Here is a 21723-nt window from a genome sequence, read left to right on the forward strand (position 1 = left end):
AGTGCCTAATGCAGTCAACAGAGCACTCCATGTCTGGAGGCTGAGAGCCTTACTGTATTTTGCCACCTGAAGGTGGAGGTTTCTGATATGAAGATTGGTTTTGAGATACAAAGATCGATTATTGATTATTACTATTATCCTGTGTTGGAGATATGAATGGCAATTCTCGCAGTGCTCCAGCAGGGTCTGTCTGACATGGTTGTGGTAGCAGAAGATGGAGGAAGTGAGACTGTGTGTAAAACTGCCCCAGGATAAACCTCATGGAGCATTACAATCACCATTCCCTGGGTATGTTCTGACAGAAGCTGGAAACTGTGGAACCATAGTTCATGGCTATTTGCAGCTATGCTGTCATCTCAACACACTGATCTCTAAGCATTGGTCTTCTGATGTGAGTTGGTGCATCCTCATCGGTTCAAACTCCAGTGTGCTGGCCCCAGGTGTCACCTGAGAACTTGAGTAACAAAATGTTTTTATCAGTGTACCACAGAAATGATGCTGGTTTTCCTTCAGGTAGCCTTTACCTGCCTATCACTCCACATTACTCATTTGTGTGCAAGAACACACTAAAAGAAAGAGATTATTTTCAATGCTACTTATATGCTTAACTGTGTTGATAGCATACATTTTCCTCATATGTATACTTGAGATTTTATGTTTTGGTTCTGTCCAGTGAGAAAATGGTATATAAGGATAGGCAGAGAGTGTAAGAGGCAATTATATTAACCAACATGGTACAACAAAGCAGTCCAGGGATCTGCTAGCAGCTCTTTCTGAACGAGCTACTGACCTCAGTTAAAACATCTGAATTTAGTCATAAGGTCAGCTTGGGGAATGAGAAAAGATGGAGTCAAGGCAAAAATTAATTTCCAGTGTGGTGCCTGTGGATCATCCAGTAAAGTCTTTATTTAGGTACAATTGTTCCTTCTGCATAGTTATACAATTAGTTTATTAGCTCCTTTCTTGCTTTGGCAACAGAATCACTCCAAAATCATTGTTTTCTCTAATGTACTGAATTTCCTGGTCCTTGTCTTTCTTACTGTGTCTGAAAGCTAGTACGTATATTAGGTTTCACACAAAAAATGGTAACTTTTTCAGGGGGAGGGGACACTAAGAGCAAGAATGTATCTCTTGTGGAAATCACATGTAGTCTTAATCAAGACTTGGGCCTACAGTATCCCTTTATTTGGCCATATTCCTGTGCAAATATCGTCATGGCCCCCCAAAAGTTTCATATATAGTTTTTTATTGCCAGTGGTTACATCCTGTTGGAATTGTGCCATTAAGGGTATTTTTTTTCTCTACTTGAAATGACTGTGATTTCTGTGGTATGCTTGAAAGGAAATGGAGGTTACATAAAGTCCACGTGTGGTTAATGCTGGACACTACACTCATGAGAAAATTACAAGTTTATCTCACACCATATAGCAGCCATGGTGTGGCAACAGTCAATAAAACAGTCTTATGATTTCTAAAATTTTAGTTAGGGTTTGTTTTTTTTTTAATTTTACAATGCCTTTCAACCTTTTCTTTTCCATTCAGTTTGGCTGAAATAGCATTCAGTGCTTTGTTGTGTTTCTGAATTATCAGGCAACTATGTGTGCTTAAAATTTCTATCAGAAAGACTCAGTGAAATACAGTTTATTTGTCAGGTAGTAGCATTATTCATTGACAACTCTTTTTTAAAGGTTGTGACAGTTCCCACTTTATGAACTTCCTTCTGTACTCACCACTTATGGTTCCTCCAGGTTGGTGGGTGGGGGAGGAAATGAGCAGTGCTCTGGGCTTCAGAGATACTCAGCATCTGTAACTTTGGAGTTAATGGAAGTTTAGAAATCATGGTGCATATAAAAATTGGGTTGTGGATGTTTTGCTGGGTTCTTAACAGCAGTATTCTGGGTTTGGCTCAGAATGCTCTCACTGGCTGCCAGTTATCCGTGTAAATGAAAGCTGCAATTTAAGCAGTCTTACAGTGTACTGTTGTAAATTTCAAGGCCATCTGCATGCGGTGGTGTTTGGTATGCTTGAGCTGTCTTTCAGCTCTGCAGCTTGTCTTCTTCATACTTTGCCAGCCACCGAATGGAAAAGAGAAACCAGTTTTCCAGCCCTCCTGTCTTAAAGGGAATAAGAAAATTAATATTGATGGGCCCTCCTGTACCAGTATCAGAGAGACACTTTTGGTGAGAAGGTCCTAGAGTTGTGCTGAAGTCCCTCAGCTCATGCACTACTGAGTATACTGAGATTCCAGTTGTATCTGTTTTGTATTTTGATTTTTAGAGTGTAGGCTGATGGTTTTAGGTTGGGTGATAGCTATCTGTATTGTGTATTACCAAATACTGAGATAAAGGCACTCACTTTCATGCATTGTGGCCGTGGATTTTGTCTGGATTAGTGATGTAGCAATGAATAGCTCTATTTCCATTGCCTCCTTCCATGAGCTGTGCCATCCACCTAAAAATACTTACAGCTCCACTTACAAAAATTTATTTCTTTAGCTTTAGTCTAGGTACTGTCACAAAAAGATATAACACAGGTCCCAAAAAAGTGTTTGTTTTCAGTTACCCGATAGAATGAAAACATAAAAAGCTGCAGCACTTGAAAATATCTATATGGTTCTAGTAAAAGATCCTTGACTTGAATCTGCATATTTGGCCTGAGTGCATATTCAACATAAATGTCCATACTCTCTCCTAAGGTGAAAGTGTGAGGTTAACACCAGCATGGGTTCTGACTGCAGTTTCAGAGCCTGCTAGTATCTATACCAAACTCTGGAGACTTCTGTAAATGATGGAAAATGTTTTACTTCAAAGAAAATTCAGATTAACTTCCTTAGGAATCAATTTTAAAAGTGAAAAATCTTCGGGGAATTTATGCATTTTTTTAGTAAGCTTTCCAAGTATGCTGTAATTGCCATCACTGGGAATCCATTGGTACTTCATAATTCAACTTTACAAAGACAGAAATGTATTTTTTAAATGGACATGAAGCAGAATGTAAACAGTAGGTGATACAGAATTAGGTGTTTGCGAGGTGCCAACTGAATTAGTCACTGATACATGTCCTGTAAAATACATTTTTGTCTTAGAGACAGTGCCGTGTGGAGCAACTGAGATGAGACTGATTAAACATTAAGCTATATTATTTTAAGTCCATAAAAGAGATTCTGAAGATATGCTGCTGACAGAAAGAATTGCTACAGCTGGTATTTTTGTCACCACTGACAAGCAACTCAATACCTAACAAAAATAGCAATCTACGAGCATATAGGGAATCCAGCCAAAATCATTCTATACAAAGAGGCATAATAAAAGATCTGCTTTCAAGAAAAGCAGCTATGCCAAATTGTGACACACACATAACAGAAAGAATTATTGAAAAGAAGAGGACATTAGCTTTGTTTCTAGACATTAAAACTTGGGTTGAAAAAACAGGAAGATGGAGCTGCTTTGCAGTTTATTTTTAAAAAGGCAGGTACATACTTGGCCTACTTCTATTTCTAAAAATATTTGTGCTGGATCCTGAGGTGACTTAAAATGACAAAAAGAGACTTATATCAGCAGAGTTGATTAACAACAAACAAATAATGATCCCTTGTGTTTTACAAGTTGCAATATTAAGCAAGCTTTTTCCTCAACCTGAAGGTGACAGAAACATTTCTAAAAACTTTTTTAGGGGGGTTGTAGGTGTTAGTTTGATGTAGAACTGACTGATCAGCCTACATACTATATTTGCACACATGCAGGCAGAACACACACAACTTTTATTTGTTCTATGCTAGTATAATTTGAGACAAATTCTGAAGCTCTAATGAATTCCATGTAGAGATTGAACTAGTCAGTGTTAAATTAAAAAATTTATATGTGAGATACTGGTGCGTGCTAACACTAGTTTGGTAAGTAAAGAAATTTGTTAGTTGCTGGCACTGTTAGCAGTGGCTAAATAGAAGTCTGCCCTGTTTATGACTAAGTGGTAAGAAAGAAAAGATCCTTGAAAGCAGAAGTGGGGAGGGAATTCTTTCAACAATTGGGGTTTTTTAGCTATGCAAGCAAAGATGCGATTTAAAAAATATTAATGTTTGTTTTGCAAATATGCATTTTTCTAGGCATTTGAAAAGCTTGGTTCACAAAAGGCAGCTCTTTCCTTCTATTAATAATAATTATTATTATTACTCAAAAAAGGGTCAAAAAAGGATTTTAACTCTGGATTTTTTTCCTGTAATAGATTTTGATGGGTGGCGCTAATCTGGTTTGGTTTAGAGATCTACCACCCACAGTGTAGTGCAAGATCAAGTATCTGCTGCTTTTTGGTCCATGAGACAACAGTCTTCATTGGGGGGGTGGGAGCGTAGAGAAACTCATTAATTCCAGGATCTGTGAGCAGACTTTTATTGCGTGTGTTTTACAGGCGTATCATTCCCCGACTTTCATCCTTGTCACTGTCAATCACAGCCTCAACTAAGAGTTTGCATACAACAGCTGCTGAAAGTTGCTGATGAGAAAAGTAATTTATCATTAGGTTTTATGAACAGTTTCAGCTAAAAAATTAAGAGAAATGGACAATGATCATGAAATACACTATGCTGAAAATAAGGGAACATAAGCATTGACAAGAGCCCATGGACTGAATTCTTGCTTAAACAGGTATACATCAGGACTTGATGCAAACAGGTATATATCAGGACCACTGCAAAACCAGACTGTGAAAAGAAGCAGTTCGTACTGTGGGCAGTACAATGAGATCACAGTAGACTGCTCTTACTGGCAGAGGAAAGAAACTGTTGGTTCAGTCCAAGGAGGAGCTGAGTATTCCTCTGTGTCTTCACCGACTATTAGGGGAGCAGCAACACTGCTGAGTTTGTACAAACTGCCCAGCAATCAGAGAATTTGGACCCTATTTCAGGCTCTGACACTGAGCCTGTGGTTCACTTCACTTCTTTCTGCCTAGCTTTAGCAGGTTTCATGATTTTTCCCTTGCAATAATTCAGCTTGCACTTTACTATCGCTACTCCTGCTTTGCAGAACTGGGAGATGGGGAGGCTAGGCAACTCATTCAACATCATACAGGAAGTGACACAGCAGAGAAGGAGGTTTCACAAACTATGGGCAGATGTTCTAAGGCTTCAGCAATCTTTCTCTAATACAAATATAGGCAGTAGAAGAACTGGGAATGAGACTAAAATGTAATTTAAGTAATCACAGCTCACAGTCTCAATGTAAGACTTGAGATTTCTTAACAGATTTTTAAATATAACCTCAAGGCCTGAACTGTAAACAAAATCACCTAAACCTGAAAAAAATCCCAGTAAAAGTATTCATGCTCACACAAACAAAGAGACTCTTCTATCTTTCTTTCTGCTTTACTCCAGGATACTACTTCAACCTGATGACTCCTTGCAGATTCTAGCACCCGTGGAAGCTGATGTGGGTTTCTATGCTTGCAATGCATCAAATGCCCTGGGATCTGACTCTGTCTCCATTGCTGTCACTCTAGCAGGTAATAGTTCACTCTCTGTGATTGCAGGATGGTCCCTGCCACTTGTGTGATTCTGGACAGAAATCATTTCTGGGGGAATAGATGGCTGTGGATGCTGGGTGGGCAAAGTGGGTCAACAGAGGTACACTGGTGAAAACACAGGGTGTGAACTCTGGAAAACCCTGAGGCATAGTCCAGCTTTCACAGACAGTTTGTGAGATTTGTGGATTTCTGCAAGAGATCAATGCTTTTTCTCACTTCCCGCATCTGACGTGCTCTTAAGACAGTGCTCATCCTGGTTGTTCACAGCCTATACGGACAGTGCAGTCTAAGCCTCCCAATTCGTATGATTCATTTTAAACCTATCACTGATCTCTTCACGTGTAACAGACTGGTCAAAGGACTTATTCAGATGTACCTTAGGCAGGCCCAAAAAATTCCAGAGCTGAAGAGCTAGCCCTGTGCAGGAACAAGCCCTGTATCATATTCAATCCATTGTGGCACAAGCATGGCTGACACTGTTTCAATTGATGGCAAATAGAGGTTCACAAAAAATTAACTTCCATGTTTATATTTCTCTGGTAACAATTGAGTTCTAAAGCAGACTAAATATCCTTTGTGAGCTTAGATTTCAGTTCTAAAGAAAACTCGCCCAAATAAAAGCTAAGGGAAATGGGAGGTAGTGCGTGCATCCAGCGTCTTCAAGGTTCATTGGTAGGCAATGTCAGCAGGCTCACAACCACATCAGGACTAGTAGAAGGACAGAGCAGAAAATGTGAGTGAGGAGCTGTTGAGTAAGATGAAGGGACAGAAGAGACAGCTAAGGAGTGTGACATAGCAGAGAAGTCTTAGAGAAGGAGGATGCTATTTATCACAAAGGCAAAAGGAAACACATTAAGAATGCTGGAAAGGTTATTGATTTTTCAGACCTCTCCATTTCACTGCTCCAGAATGTGGACCCATTCAAAGGCCTCCAGTGGGTGGGCAGTGACCATCAGCTGCCAATGTATCCACATGTGATTAAAGGAAGAAATAGCTGTTGATGAGCTTGAGTTTTTTACACAGACACAGAGAACATTTCAGGTAAGAGGAACATAACAAAAATCTAAGAATGCAGCAATGTCCAGCAGTGAAGCTCTGATCAGTAAACCAACTGGAAAGAGGCCTTGTTTGTCCCTTAGGAGAACAGCTGAAACCCCTGGGGTGGAAAAGGAAGATCTGCGTCAGAGCTATATATTACACGTAGGCAAAAACAAAGAGACTGATCCTTTTTATACTACTGCAGATCAGGAATATCTTTGCTGAATCCCAGGCAGCAGGGCAGTGGTGCTGCTGCTAACACATTATAATGTGTTATAAGGAGCAACTCCACAGTAAAACTCTTATGTTGCACCAGCAAGAAGCTGAACATGAGGTTAAAAAATCATTAGTCGGAACTGCTATTCTGCCCGTATTGCTCCAGTGAGTTTAAAAGCCATAGTCTTTGTACAACATAATTTGTGGAGACAATTTTGTGTGAAGCTATAGAAAAATAAACTGAGCATTAGGTATACATGTGGCACAGGAAGACTAGTAGCGTCTTGATTATAATTAATTATCAAGGCTGTAGTTTAACCTTTTCAGATGAAATAACATTCATGCATCCCAGACTCAAGCTGAACTCTGCTTAGGACCTAGTATACATTTCCATCTCACATCCAAGGCAAAGAGCTGAACATCTTACAAAATGAGGCCATAAATATCAAAATGAGATACTGAGCAGTTTTTGGAACAAAGCAACAACCTTTTTGGCATAATGGAAGTACTTTATCCAAAAAACTGGAAAGCTGAGACCATCTTTAGAGGGATCAGGAGTGGGGCCGAAAGCTTATTTCATCGAATAATTTTCTGATTAGTTTAACATATGCATGGGAAAAATGACAGTGGAATATGCTTCCATTTTTCTCAATGGTTTGCCATTTATTTATGGGTTGAACAGCTGATAGACTTTTAATCTTTTGATGAGATTGTGGAAACCAATCAGGAAAATAAAAGGCTGATGTATAGCTGAAGATTTTTTCTTTCTTTTCTTTGGGCTTTGCCACAAAGCATCAAAACTTTTGGACATATTTCAACAATAAAATGTAATATTTTACTTTGCTATTCTTAGGCATTAAAAGCACCAAAAGAAGAATTTAAAACAATACAGAAAAAAGCCTGAGCTGATATGACAGGAATTCCAGATGAAAGGCATCTTTTAAAAGCCCTTGAAATATAGCTATATGGAGCAATTTATAGTTAGGGCTGAATTAAATTTTCAGAACTGTCACTGACCTCAATGAAACCAAATTCTTTTTCTCACCTCCATCTTTTCTTCCTTGGTCACCTCCAGATTAACACACAAATGAAGCCAGTGGTAGACATTAGCCTAATACCACAGCTTCTGGAGTCAAATGGTATCTGAACCTGTTTTGTATCTGACCATTTATTTAAAGGTGGGGAAAAAAAGTGCTTATAGATTTTTGGATAAAGATGAGTTTGAAAATACAACACTGAGTCACAACATTTCAAGCGATGTTGTCATGTTCTGCGCCTCCTGCCAACATCCTGCCTGCAGAGCATTTTGGCTGAGACAGGGGGCTGCCTTAACCCAGCTCTGTCAGCTCTGCTGCTTCACTCCCCTCTCTCAAAGCTAAGCCTGAGTATCTCTGAACTGTTTTGTGACATGTAGGCATGCCTTTACAGTGCCCCTACAAAAGGAGTTGCAGAATGCTCCCCAAGCCCCCAGTGGTAGATAACTCCGTAGCTAATCCCACATAGACAGGCACAGCAGCAGGGGAACACCTTGACCCACTTACTCGCTGTCACTGATGTCAGAAGCACACTGAAAACAATTTGTAAAGTTCGTTGCAGGCAAAGCAGGTATCTTTGTTAGAGATAAACAAGCTCCTTTCTGTCAGATAACCTGTTTTGTTTTATCTAAAGCCTGTAGTAACAGTGTTATGCATTAACATTTTTTTATGTCCCTCATCTCCTTATGCTAGCTTTTACGAGAAAACTTTCTGGTTATGGTCTGGTCTTCCCAATCCCAGTGTTTCCATTGTAGGTTAAAGAAAACATGATCGATGTGTAGAAACAGCTTGCATGTTGCTCTAAACCTCCCACACTATTAATGGGTCTGTAGCCATCGCTCAGGCTTCTTTTTCTTATGTTTGGCCTTTGGCAAAGGGTGGTATTTTGGTTGCAGTACCAGACAAACATCTTGCTGCGGCTCCAGTTGTACTGGTGCTTATTGATTCAGCTGGTTCTCATGTGTGTCCATATGGCTTTAATGCTATTCTGCCTCTGCTCTAAGTATGCTTTTTCTTTTTCCAAGATAGCTTTTCCCATGGAATTTGGTGACAGTGTGATATTATAAAGAGCAGGTGGCCTCATACTCCAGCATTTTCCCTTACCCACCTGTCATGTGTAGGTACTTTAACACAGAGTGTCCCAGACCATCTGTCCCATGCCAGTCCAGTATGCTTGGTCTGATAAACTGTGGTGCTTCTTTTATACAGGAAAGCCACTGATCAAGGCATCAAGAGCTACTGTGATCAACACTGAATCACCTGCTGTCACTGTTGATATTGGAAGCACAGTGAAAACAATCCAGAGAGCAAATGTTACCATTAGCTGCCAGGTCGCAGGTGAGAAATTACTTGGTGTCCCATGCAGGTGCCTTTGGCTATAAATTTTTGGGGGGTTCTTTGCTAAATTGGTGTCTCCAGGTTCATCTGGGTGAAACTGCAAGGTTTTCCTAGGACTCAGGCAAACTTAATTGCTTCCATTCATTGCTTCTTAGCATAGAAATTGTCCTTCTTTTATCAACACCAAAAGTGTAGTGGCTTAAGAAAATTAGTCTGGGACAATATGACAGGCATCTTTGTTAGAGATACACAGTATGATGTGGGTACAATAAAACTGATACACATTCCTACCTGTTGTAGATGTTTGGTGCGAATATACAAGCATGGGCTGACTCATTTCCTCATTGAAGGGTTTGTCAAAGTCCATTCCGGTTAGTTCCTTCTTTTCCTGCCAAACTCCATTTTTTCAAATTAAGGGCATGTTAGCATACTCTTTTTCTGATTTTTTTTTTCTTTTTTCATCTTGGGAGTGCAGGAATTCAGAGGAATTCTGCTGAAACAGGGTTCTCCCTGAAACTGTTTTCCAGCCAGAGACTGAATGTCCCTCAGTCTTAGAAAGGCAGTTTGCCTCTTTCCAATGGTGACCAAGAAAGATTGACCTTATCTGTATGTTGCAGTCCTACGGCTGTTGGTGGGAATGGTGTTGGTATGGGGAGGAGGGGTGGGAGAAGAGAGAGAGAGATGGGAAACCTCTAAAGACCCGGGGCCCAACCTTTCATTCATTACGCTTTCATGCATAGTATGAGGGGGAAGAGGAGGGGAAGGGAGCAGCTTATAAAACACAAAGTGAGCCATGCTGAGAGTTACACAAATATCTACAGTGGAGACTTGGGTAAAGTCCCTTGGACCCTTGCTTTAGATTCTTGTCCCTAGCAGCTACTTCAGGTAACTTGCATTGCAAATATACAAATGTCCTGCTTTTTTTACTCTTCCTGTTCACTTTAAGCACTTGGTGGTTGTCAGTTTTCTTTCTTCAAGTGCTGCCAACCACACCCCTATGCAATTCTTTAGTGAAAAGAGTATTTGGCTCAAGTTTCACTATTTGGTCGTCTGTCCTTTAGCAAAGCATGCACAATAGCTGTGCAAACACTAGGCTGGGATCCGGATTTATTAATTACTCTCAGTGGGATTAATGAAAGAAAAATACAGTATCATTTTTCCCAGTTGTTCATGAAGGAGTAAATTCAGTAATTCTGTTGCCCTCTCAACATAGATACTAGACACTCCGGTGCAATCAGACTGATGTCCAGTGTATTTCAAGGAAGAAGGAGATGAAAGCTGTACTCCTTTTCCCCAGGCCCCTGCATGGTGACCTGCACTGAGTGTGAAAGATAGTGTGTGAAAGAGGCTAAGTATTATATGAACAGAAATTATTTTGGATTTCTCTCTCTGGGTTCTCTCAGCTGCAAATGGAGAGGACCCACAGATTGCTGATTTAAGAAGTGTAGCCATTTCGCTTCAGTATAAAGACATCGTGAAAAAAACAGGACGTGGCTGAGCAAAGTTGCCACAGTTCTTATGGCATCAGAAAACTGCAAGAGGGGATCACACCATGGTCAGGGGCACAGATTCAGTGCCTTTTCTGAGAGGAAAATCATCTCTAGCAATTTTATGAAGCCTATCTACTATGACAATGTACATCCACAATGGAAAATTTTAGCGATTTCACAGCAGAATCACTGTCTTCTCTCCCAGAAGAAGACTTTTTGCTATCTGGTAGAATTACTGTATATCGGATTCTTCTGTGATACAGAAGATATTTGCTTAAATCATAATTTTCTTCATGGGTGTTTATCTTCTGCTACTAATGTCAACTATGTTTGACACCAGAGATTGATACCATTGAGATTATGATAAAGTCATAAACAACAAGATGTGATGTTACACAGGGAAAAAAAAGAGTGAGTAATGAGGCAGAAATGTTTTATAGTCACTAGAATCCTATTTTCGTACAAATAATGTTAATAACTCAATAACAATTTAAAATAGTTACATGTGGCAAGACATCCAGGAACAGAGTGATTTCTATCAGCTGTCTCACCTATGCCTGGAAAACATACCACCTCATACAACCTTTTAAAGTACATGACAATTAATATAATTTTCCTTTTAATGTAAGTCCAAATTTTTTGTTTTAGCATCAGGGTTGTGATTATCCAACCTTTTAGTATATTTTTGATCATTCTACTTAGAACAATCAATTCTAAGGAGAATAGTAACATGCACTATTGCTTCAGTCAGCAAATATGTCATATCCTAGTGACTTCTTCAGAGTAGGTGAACTTTACAGCTATGTAGTTTGCCAAAGTTCCCCAGAAGGCATTAACAATGAAATGGCCATGAAATCATAGTAAGTTAATGTGCAATGGTTAATGCAATAACATCTGATAATAAAAAAGAAATTAGAGTGCGAGAATGAAATGAACATAGTTAGAAAACAAACTAACATATCCAGAAATTATGTGGTGACTTACCTAGATGAAAAAAACTCTTCACACAGCTTTGTAAAGCTATAGTCTTTTTCCTCCTAGTACTTTCCCTCTAGTCATTTCAGGATGCCCTGAGCCAGCACAGCAACTGAGAGTTCTTCCAGATCAGAATTTGGTGCCTGTTAATCTCATCGTTATAATCTGTGTTGCATCACTGTGCTGTATAGATTGTAGTATAGGACCATGCATGTACTGGATCTTGACTCATATAAGGTCTGGTCTTGGCTCATATAAGGACATATCTTTACTGAGAGTCCAGAGGACAGCAGAATAAATATTTATAAGAGAAATTTTAAGTATGAGGATCAGTTATGACATTTTCTAAAGCTGCTCTTGCTGTCAAGGGACAGAAATATACACTTGCTGTGGACAGGTGTTGATAAGCCTGGAGAAGGTTTCTTAAAAACAGGAGATAATGAAAGAGAACATTACCAGAGCCCAGGGATTAATTTTATGTGCTCTTCAACTTCTTATGAAAGGCATAAGAACTATCAAAATCTGTGTTCTGAGCTGAAATCTATGGATATTAGCTGTAAGACAAGGGAAAACAAAATAATCCTGAATGCATTAGAGTTTAATTGGCCCCTGATGTGAACTATGTGAGGATGAAACTCTATTTTGGTTATACCACAAAGATCGTGTTGTGGTTTTGTTCAAGCTTGAAAATCAGCCTTATTTAACTTGACATAATTTTGCCACTTTGTCTATAGAGGTGAAAGAATATTTTTTAAACATAGTTAGGTGATTGTGGTCAATCCCAGACTTCTCCAAAACTCATCCTAAGGGAACTCCCACCCAAAAGTCACTGAGGAGTCTTGCAGATGCTTGTGACTTCCAGCTGGAGGATTTTCTCCAAGCACCAGCAGCATTTTTGGCGTGGGCAATTTGATTGCTGCAGGCAATTTCACTTTCAAATCAGATGTGGGAGCAATTTGGATCACATCAGTATCACTAGGAAGCTTTCTGTTGACTTCAGCACTTAAATTGTGCAGATATTCATTCGGGTACCAGAAGCCTCAATCAATCTGGCCCAAGCTGTTATTGAAAATGCAGTTGGACATGAAAGGAGGAACCAATTTTAAAAATCTAGTTCTTAGGGCATTTCTCCATGGCATCCTTCAAGCCATAAGACTTCTAACAGCGACACCTGCCTGCAAAGTGTCATGTACCATTAGTCACTGTTGTGTCAGAACAGGTTTGGAAGAGTGACTTAAAATATATTACCATCCTGCCCTATATGTCCTTCTCTCTCTGATGTTTCAGCTTGCAGCTTTTTCAACTGTCCTAAACATTCCTTTCCTCTATATTTCATCTATATGCTGGAGGTTATATTTTTCTAGTTCTTACCTTGCTTTATGACCCATATTTGTTCATCAACTATACTAGATTCTGACATGCAAGTCACTATTTCAAGAATACTGTGGCATTGGAAACAAGTCACCACCGCTAGATCCTTGTATTGCTATGCTTCCTTTCCCCAAAAGCTCATGGTTTAGCAAAATTATCTTGATTGGCATGCACAGTTCTGCTTGCTACATATCCCAGGTAGCCTTTTTGTGATGGATACATGCACAGCAATGGAGGGGAAAGCTGAAGGAGAATAGACTTGGGTAACTATTCACCACCTAATGTCTTGACTGCCCAGCAAAGTGAGTTTTGTTGCCAGCTGGCACCTCTCAGACTTTCAGTATCTGATTGTTTCTGCAAGGCAAACACACTCAGCCCTTTCGCCGCTGCCATTCACCGTTACCCAACAAAACTGACTGAAACTCTCTTGCTACCCCTTGTGGCAATGCTGCGCAATGATCTGTTTGCTCAACCCTGTGCTGGCTGCATCCTATTCCTGTCTTGAGGCTTATATGTCATTAAAGGTGCAAGCACAAAGCGAAATGAAGCTGCTGCTCACTGGCTTATACGGCTTATCCTCCCTAAACCAAACTGTAGGAACAGCTGTACAGGTTAGTTTCAAATAATCTCCTGTTAGTGCGGAAACTTTACATTAAAGACAGGAAGAACGCACTTTGTAGAGTAGCAGTCAGAAAAAGGTTTTTGTAGAGCTGTTGGACATACTGTATCTACAGTTCACCTTTCCTAGACTCACCAGCAATATCTCAACAGTAAGGGGTCTTACCTTTAACCCCTTGTTGCTTCTTCTGCTAGTGCAGTGTATACAAGAGGAATCTGCCTTTCTGGAATAAGACTATCTGAGGAGCTGTCTGCAAGAAGAAAATCAGTTTTGTTTGTTTCTCTGTATGTATTTATTTATTTATTTTATTTGAGGACTGTGGTCATATGAAATCCTCATTTTCCCTTTCCCTTCTTTACCCTTTTCAGCACTCCTCATCCCTTCTTCTTCCCCCACTATTTGCACTTATCTTCCTTTATCTTCAAGAAAAACTTGAAAGCTCTACCCAATTTTAACGAAGAAAGAAGATGAGCCCTGGTTGGAATTGGAGAAAGCTTTATAATTTTATAATCTTGTGATTGTTTATTTCTGAGGTACATTTCTTGATACTTCCGTGCCTAAGTTTGGCAATAGCCATAGTGAAAACCTGTGCACTGTAAGTAACTTACACTGCAAGAGAGAGTGGATCATCCCTTCACTAGGGTGGCATTGGGAGGACAAGTGCTGGTATGTGAGTGTTTTTCCATCTCAGGGACTGCAGAACTGGAAGAGTCTCTATTTTCTCTCTTTTGCTCTCCAGAGCTCAACTCTCAAACTTCCTTTTGCTGGAATGGAAACACAATAAACGCACAGGCTTGGATAAACTCAAGGATTGGGGTTGTTTGCTATCCAGCGGTTGTCTGAACTCCCCTGAGGACTCTGCCTGGATGCTCTGGAAAAAATCAGAGTGAGGTTTTAAGCGGTTGGTCAGCCCACCCATGCCACATAGGTCAAAGAGTAGCAGCCAGATGGAGAGCTGTGTACTGGTCCTATCCCAGCGGGGGGGTCAGAAACAGGCCAACAGCCCATCCTTTTAAAAAAGCTGAGTTGTAGCAACACAAACAATGGTAAGCCTTTGGAAAACAGCATCATAGACGAGAATGATTAGTTCTCTGGGTATGCCATGAAGGGTCCAGATTAGCATAATCTATTTACCATCAAACAAAGGTGAGAAAAACCCAGCAGTCTTTTATAGCCTGCTTCCTGCTAGTTTCTGAATGTGGATGAGACCCTCCGCCCCTACAGGGCTTCAGCTTTCCTTCCTGGCTGCCAAGCTCAGACATACTCATTCCAGATGTCTTGGCAAAGTCACCAAGTGGCTCTGGGAGAGGTGGAAAAAAGGCCACAATGCTTTGATGTGGAAGACTAGGGAAAAATCTCCCTTTCCCACTTCCATCTGCACATGCTTAGCGAGGCACCTGCAATCGGGCAGTCACTGTGAATAAAGACAAATGGGTGGTCGTGCTCAGTGAGCACAGCCCGAGTGAGGTATTTCTGATGCCAGGGCCACAGAACTGAAAAAACAGAATGGGTTTCAGTTTTTAACGTGGAGGCACAACCAAAAAGGTACTGGCAATAGGCAGAGGAACATGTTGCTGTGACATAAGGCAGGGAAGGATTTGGGTGGACAGCAAGTATTTAAGAATAACTACCTGAACGCACGCCCTTAATCCACAGTAGACACAAGGAAACTGCATGTTTATGTGAAAGAGATTAACTGCCTCCCACATACAGAGGGTACCGCAAATGGGACAGAAGGCACTCCAGCAGTTACCAGGATTAGCGATATGCTACTCCTCACAGCCATGGGTCCACACAGTATCATTTCCTCCCAGGCACAGCTCCATAGGTCTGTCCCATCTACTGAAATTTCCAATACCATTTCACATAAACCAATTGTTCAGTAGTCAGTGACACTGAATTACTTGATCTGCTATGCATTTAAATCAAGATAGAAATCCATATGCCAAGGAAATACTATCTACTGCAAGACCAGCTATACATCATAACCTATTCCTACAAGAGGGTTCCCAACAGAGATAGCTGGACCTTATATCCAAGCTCACAAAAGGAGGCAATTCTTCCTATAGCAGATTATGAATCTGTAACAATCTGTTGCGTGAAGATTCCTGGTGAGACCAGTGAAGCTGCTTTTCTGGAGATGTAAATGCTAATTGTTTGCATAATTTCGAAAAGGAAGATTCGCTGAATTAACAGAAGAGAAGTTCACAGAGAGCTCCTAACCACACAGAAACTGCTTCTGGCTCAGAAAGTTCCTGAGCTGAAACTAGTGGGAGGCTGGAAGAGGCACCACCTTAGGGCTTCTTCTAGAGACAGGATACTAGGCTAGATTAACCTTTATTCTGAGCCGATAGAGGCTTTCTTTTGAGAGTGATGAGGTCAGAGTTCACTTGTACAATTCTGGGACACAAAAAAGGAAGACTTCATTTCGGTTTTAACTCTTCTGCTCCATCTAAAAGGGATCTAAGAAACGTAAAGGCAGGCAATGTGAAAGAGTTGACTAAATACTTCTGAACTGCAAAAAATGTCACTTGGAAGTCATATTAAAATCTTGGTTTAATTGTTCTATCCTGATAATTTTGCCTGTAGCAACCATAATGTTGTTTAGCAACCACTGTATCTTACTTGTGTTACATTTTGTCAATGTTTTTCCAGGTGTTCCGGAAGCAGAAGTTACTTGGTTTAAGAACAAGGTCAAGGTGTCCTCTGCTCACCATCTGCATGATGGGTTGCTGTTAATTGCAAATGTTTCTCTGTCAGATCAGGGGTTGTACTCCTGCAAGGCAGTTAATCTTCGTGGGGAGGTAACTGAAAGCTCCCAACTGTTGGTTCTTGGTAAGTCCAGGGTATTTTGCACTTGCAGCAATAGCAATGTGGTTGCAGGCACATCTAGCCTGCAGAACTAATCAGAGGATGCAGAAAGAGGGAATGGCATATAGGCAGCCCTGTTCTAAGAAAATAATCAATCTGCATTTCTTCTCTGGGCAGCATCACCTGAAACAAGGTGGTGGTAAAAGGAAGATGGGTAAGGAAAAAATGTCTAATCACAGGGACTGCACCTCCCAGTCCTGAGATATTCAGTTTCACTCTTTCAGACTTACTAGCTAAAAAGAAAATTTGTTAACCATTTCTTAAAGTGTCACTCTTGGAAAGAGAATGAGGCCACTTTTTCCCCATGAAGTACTCTGCCTCTGCTGAGCCACCTTTCCATACATGGCTATGTGATATTGACCCATTTCACACCTAATAGGTGCATAAACTTGGTGCGCTTTTAAAAAGTACTTCCCAATTTCAGTGAAGGGCGTAGCTTACTTTTTCTTGGGTTTCTAAACAACGGACAGAAAGCCCAGCTGGGTGATTTGAAAAGACAATGTCAGCCATGAATATGGGTGGAAGTGTTGCCTGGTGGTAATTGGATGTGTGGGAAAGGGATTTCCTTTCCTAGTAACTCATCTTCTATCATTTCTCCATGCCTGGCAGATGAATGATCCAGCCAGACTTTGTAAGTACTTCTGTACATTTGAAAGTGAAGTGTCAAATTTTGAAACCTAGCCTCTGTTATTGGTGTGACACCATTAAAGCATCCATTACAGCTCTCATCTTTCATGACTAGAGTGAACACAGGTCCCATGGATGATGCAGCTTCCAGAGGAAGTTTTAAAGTGAGATTTCTCAGTTTCACAGACAACACTAAAACCCCTTTATGAATGTTCACATGATTTCCCTTTGAATCCACACTGGCTTTAGAAACTCAGTCTAAAAAAAATCTGAAAAAAAAATCAGCTGAGTTTCTGCCTATAAATAAGATCTCCCACATGACCTTTAAATCCTTTTCTGATCTTTATAAATGGCTTTAGTTTTTAAAGATGGAAAGTTACTGTGAGTTATGCAAGCTGTTTGTGTTTGCAGGCAACTCACATTTTTAGTTCGTTGATGGAAAGAAACAGTTCAAGCATCCATGACTTGTACTTCTGGTGCTGAACGTGATCAGCAATAGAAAGCTTGCTTAGTGTGCCATGATCTAACTGAACGGGGATGAAGAGACCACTCACTTAAATCAAATATCCCCTCATTTCCATCACAAACAGAATTGGGAATGATAGGCAAAACAATCAATTTTTGAAATAGCGTTATGGTTAGTAAAGAACTAAATCCTCCAGTTCTCAGCATAGACTGATCCTCTTGAGCTCTGAATGCTTAGTCCTTTGGAGCTCTGCCTAAGTATACCACAGGATTTGGCAGGGTTATAACCATATTTAATCAGGGCTTGATCCAGATTGTAGCAGCCATTAAAAAGTTTTCCACTGACTGCCATGGACATTTGATTCAGCTTCCATGCTGTATAAATCTGCTCTTTCATCCAAGCTGCTGTATCTCCTGACACCGTGTACCTTCATCCATATGAAAAGGGTCAACCAGAATGCCATGGTAGCCTTCAGACAGAATTTCTTTTATTTTGTGGTCATACTGATCCAGATGTTATTTTAATAATTTCTCTAGTGCTTTACCTAATGTGAGGCAAAGCACATCTTTAGTGGTTGCGCAAAGTTGGTTAGACTGCCCCTTTGAAATGGTAATATTGCAGCATGGCAAATAATGCAGCAATAGCTGGTGGTGGCCTTTTTAATGTCCCTGAGATGTTTTTTGCTGTGTTGCTCATCAATTCAGTCTCCCAATCTGTTACCAGAGCCTCCACGACCTATTCCTTATCTTGAAGACTTGACAGCAGTGCTTTCCAGTGCTGGGACCAGCATTTGTTCAGTGCTGACCTCTCCTTCAGGAACAAAAATGACCGTCAGCCCAGGGACCTCTGCTTTCATAGGTAAGTCAAGTGCTTTAAGATTTTTTTAGATTAAAAAGGGTTTAGAGTTCAGATTACAGTTATGCATTCAGTTATCCAGCCATGGAGCACTGGGACAAAAGACATCAAACCAACAACACATTGTCAGTCATAATCACTGCCAAATTGTTCTCAGAATGCAGAAACTCATTTAAAAAAAAGGAGGTCCTCTTATTAGTGTAATGCCCCAAAGCTGCATGCAGAATAAGGGCTCCCATGTGCCACACTTCCTAACACCCTGTAAGAAACAGTCCCTGCTCTGAGGGGCTGGTAATCTCGTTCAACACAAGACATGGGAAACTGGTGTGCCAGTTAATCTAAAAGAAGAAACGCTTGCAGTTCTATTTTTCTTCTGCATTTGGGTACTCGTCTTTCCATATGTCTGCTATTCATATTGTATATCCTCCTTCTTCAGAGACTTTTCTAGAGTTTCCCCTATCCCTCTAGACAGGTTTTTCTTTTGCAAGCCCTCTGTTTCATTCTGTTCATTTTATTCCTCTTTGTTATATCACACAACCAATGTCTGCACAAAGCCATATAAGGAAATAATCCCCAAGGAAATGCTTTTCTTCTTTTCATCCTTTCCTGCCTTCCATTAGTTTTCTTCTCTTTACACTGCAAGTTCTGTTATATGCCGTAAACTCCTTTCAGATCTGTGGCTGTGATTTGTTTGCAAAGAGAATCTCATCCTTTTCTAAAGTTCAGGTTATGTTCATTTTAAAATTTCTTTTCTCTTGCTGATCTTGAGCCTCTACTAACTGTCACGCTCAGACAGGCAAACAGCTCCTTTAATGGCCTTGTTACTACCTTCTGAAACATTCTTTGCTTACATTTGGTAGAAATTTTAAGATTTTATTTTCACAGTGGGGGCTTTCTATTTATGTTTTTAGTTTTGTATGGTTTACTTTTCCCCAGTGCTGACATCTGCATACATTTGCAATGGTTTTTAGCGTGCAGCTCTGGATTACATTTCTGTTTGCACAAAAACTGCGCTGAAATAGTCCTTGGTGAGGGGAATATCTGAAGGTATTTACTAGCATTGAATAAATAATTTTGAGTATGGTTTTATTGTACTCACTGTTGTAAGACTGGATTACACTCCTATTTCATCCATTTCCCCTCAGGTTTCCAAAAAGAGGTCTTTAGTTGTTGTAGGGATTTTTTATTGTTTGAAAGCAGTAATTGAACACAAAGGGTGTTCTCCATTGCCTGTATATAACCACCTTTAAATTAATTTCATTTGGCCACATCACCCTGTACCCTGCCATTCCAATTCAGAGGCAAGGAAACTCCATGAATCTTAATAGCAAAATAGCAAACCAGTTTCATTCTTGAGGCACTTCCCTCAACTTCACTGAAGTTTTACTGACCTGAATTTGAGGCCTGTATTATTATAACCCAAGGAAACCTGATGAGATTTTTTTTCTAGTGAAAAATCAGCATGGAATGGGCTATCCAGTCAATTAGAAATGTACAGTCCAGTGTGCTGCATCATGTTGTATCACTGAAACAAATACACAAAGCATGCAGCTTCCATGTATGTTACTTAAACACATTGTCTGTAGTTGTACCAAAGAATCTGGATTCATCCCATTACTGAAATTAAAAAAAGGACTCAAGTCTCAGGTATTTCTTTTAATCTACATCTAGTTTACTCTGTATACTAATATTAGTACGTATTACAATCAAAGATTCTATATTTACTCCCAAATTTAGTCTTCCCAGAGTATTCCAGTGCAGTGCCTAAGTTTATCACGGACTAAGTTTCTCATGTGACTGCCGGTCACAAGCAGAGTCCCCCAGGGCTCAGTTTTGGGGCCAGTCTTGTTTAATATCTTTGTTAATGATCTGGATGAGGGGATCGAGTGCACCCTCAGCAGGTTTGCAGACGACACCAAGTTGGGCGGGAGTGTTGATCTGCTCGAGGGTCGGAAGGCTTTGCAGAGGGATCTGGCCAGGCTGGATCGATGGGCTGAGGCCAACCGGATGAAGTTCAATAAGGCCAAGTGCCAAGTCCTGCACTTGGGTCTCAACAACCCCATGCAACGCTACAGGCTTGGGGACGAGTGGCTGGAAAGCCTCCCTGCAGAAAAGGACCTGGGGGTGCTGGTTGACAGCCGGCTGAAGATGAGCCAGCAGTGTGCCCAGGTGGCCAAGAAGGCCAACAGCATCCTGGCTTGTATCAGAAATAGTGTGGCCAGCAGGAGTAGGGAGGTGATTGTGCCCCTGTACTAGGCGCTGGTGAGGCCGCAGCTCGAATACTGTGTTCAGTTTTGGGCCCCTCACTACAAGAAGGACATTGAGGTGCTGGAGCGTGTCCAGAGAAGGGCGACGAAGCTGGTGAGGGGTCTGGAGCACAAGTCTGATGAGGAGCGGCTGAGGGAACTGGGGTTGTTCAGTGTGGAGAAGAGGAGGCTGAGGGGAGACCTTATCGCTCTCTACAACTACCTGAAAGGAGGTTGTAGAGTGGTGGGTGCTGGTCTTTTCTCCCAAGTGACAAGTGATAGGACAAGAGGAAATGGCCTCAAGTTGCTCCAGGGGAGGTTTAGGCTGGATATTAGGAAAAATTTCTTTACTGAGAGAGTGGTCAAGCATGGGAACAGGCTGCCCAGGGAGGCGGTTGAGTCATCATCACTGGAGGTGTTCAAAAAACTTGTAGATGTGGCATTGTGGGACATGATTTAGTGGGCATGATGGTGTTGGGTTGATGGTTGGACTTAATGATCTTGCAGGTCTTTCCAACCTTAATGATTCTGTGATTCTGTGACTACTGTGACCACAGTTTATTTAAAATGAGAATCAAATCATTAAACACTGGTTTTGTGCCTTGAAAAAAAATGAGAAAATATTAGCACAGAAGATTAAAGTTGCAAATGAGAACTTGTTTGGAAATTAACAACTGTATAAAATATAACAACAATTAACAAGCTGAGTTGAAAGGAGAGTACTGGAGCCTCCAGATTATCATACATGCTATGCACTTTCTTTTACAGTGTGGAATTGTGCAATGCTTCCACCATCATTTCAACCGTTTGAAATTATGAACCTGCTCTCTGGAATCAGCTCCTATGGGTTTCTTCTACATAAATTTCAGGGAGGCTGCAGAAGGGAAAGGTCAGGGCCATAACACAAATTTGGAGGTCTTCCTTCTCATTGTTAACGGTCATTCAGCAGTCATTTGTGTGCCTTCACTGCAGAAGTAAAGGTAAAGATCTGTTAAAGACCCATGCCCTGCCAAATGGAGCCAGCAACCCTCCCATTAAGATCTAATGTAAAATACCTTTTTGC

General features: G+C 40.7%; 1 protein-coding gene across 1 annotated transcript in view; it reads left to right on the forward strand.

Annotated features, from left to right (window-relative positions):
* Positions 1–21723, forward strand: part of ADAMTSL1 (ADAMTS like 1) — a 213624-nt gene that overhangs the window by 159931 nt on the left and 31970 nt on the right. Inside the window, exons 20-23 of the mRNA XM_059833532.1 lie at positions 5366–5493; positions 9012–9140; positions 16251–16430; positions 18283–18417. Coding sequence (XP_059689515.1) covers positions 5366–5493; positions 9012–9140; positions 16251–16430; positions 18283–18417 — 572 coding nt within the window. The remainder of the gene's footprint in view (positions 1–5365; positions 5494–9011; positions 9141–16250; positions 16431–18282; positions 18418–21723) is intronic.

Source organism: Gavia stellata, chromosome Z, assembly GCF_030936135.1.
Source record: "Gavia stellata isolate bGavSte3 chromosome Z, bGavSte3.hap2, whole genome shotgun sequence".
Taxonomy (NCBI): domain Eukaryota; kingdom Metazoa; phylum Chordata; class Aves; order Gaviiformes; family Gaviidae; genus Gavia; species Gavia stellata.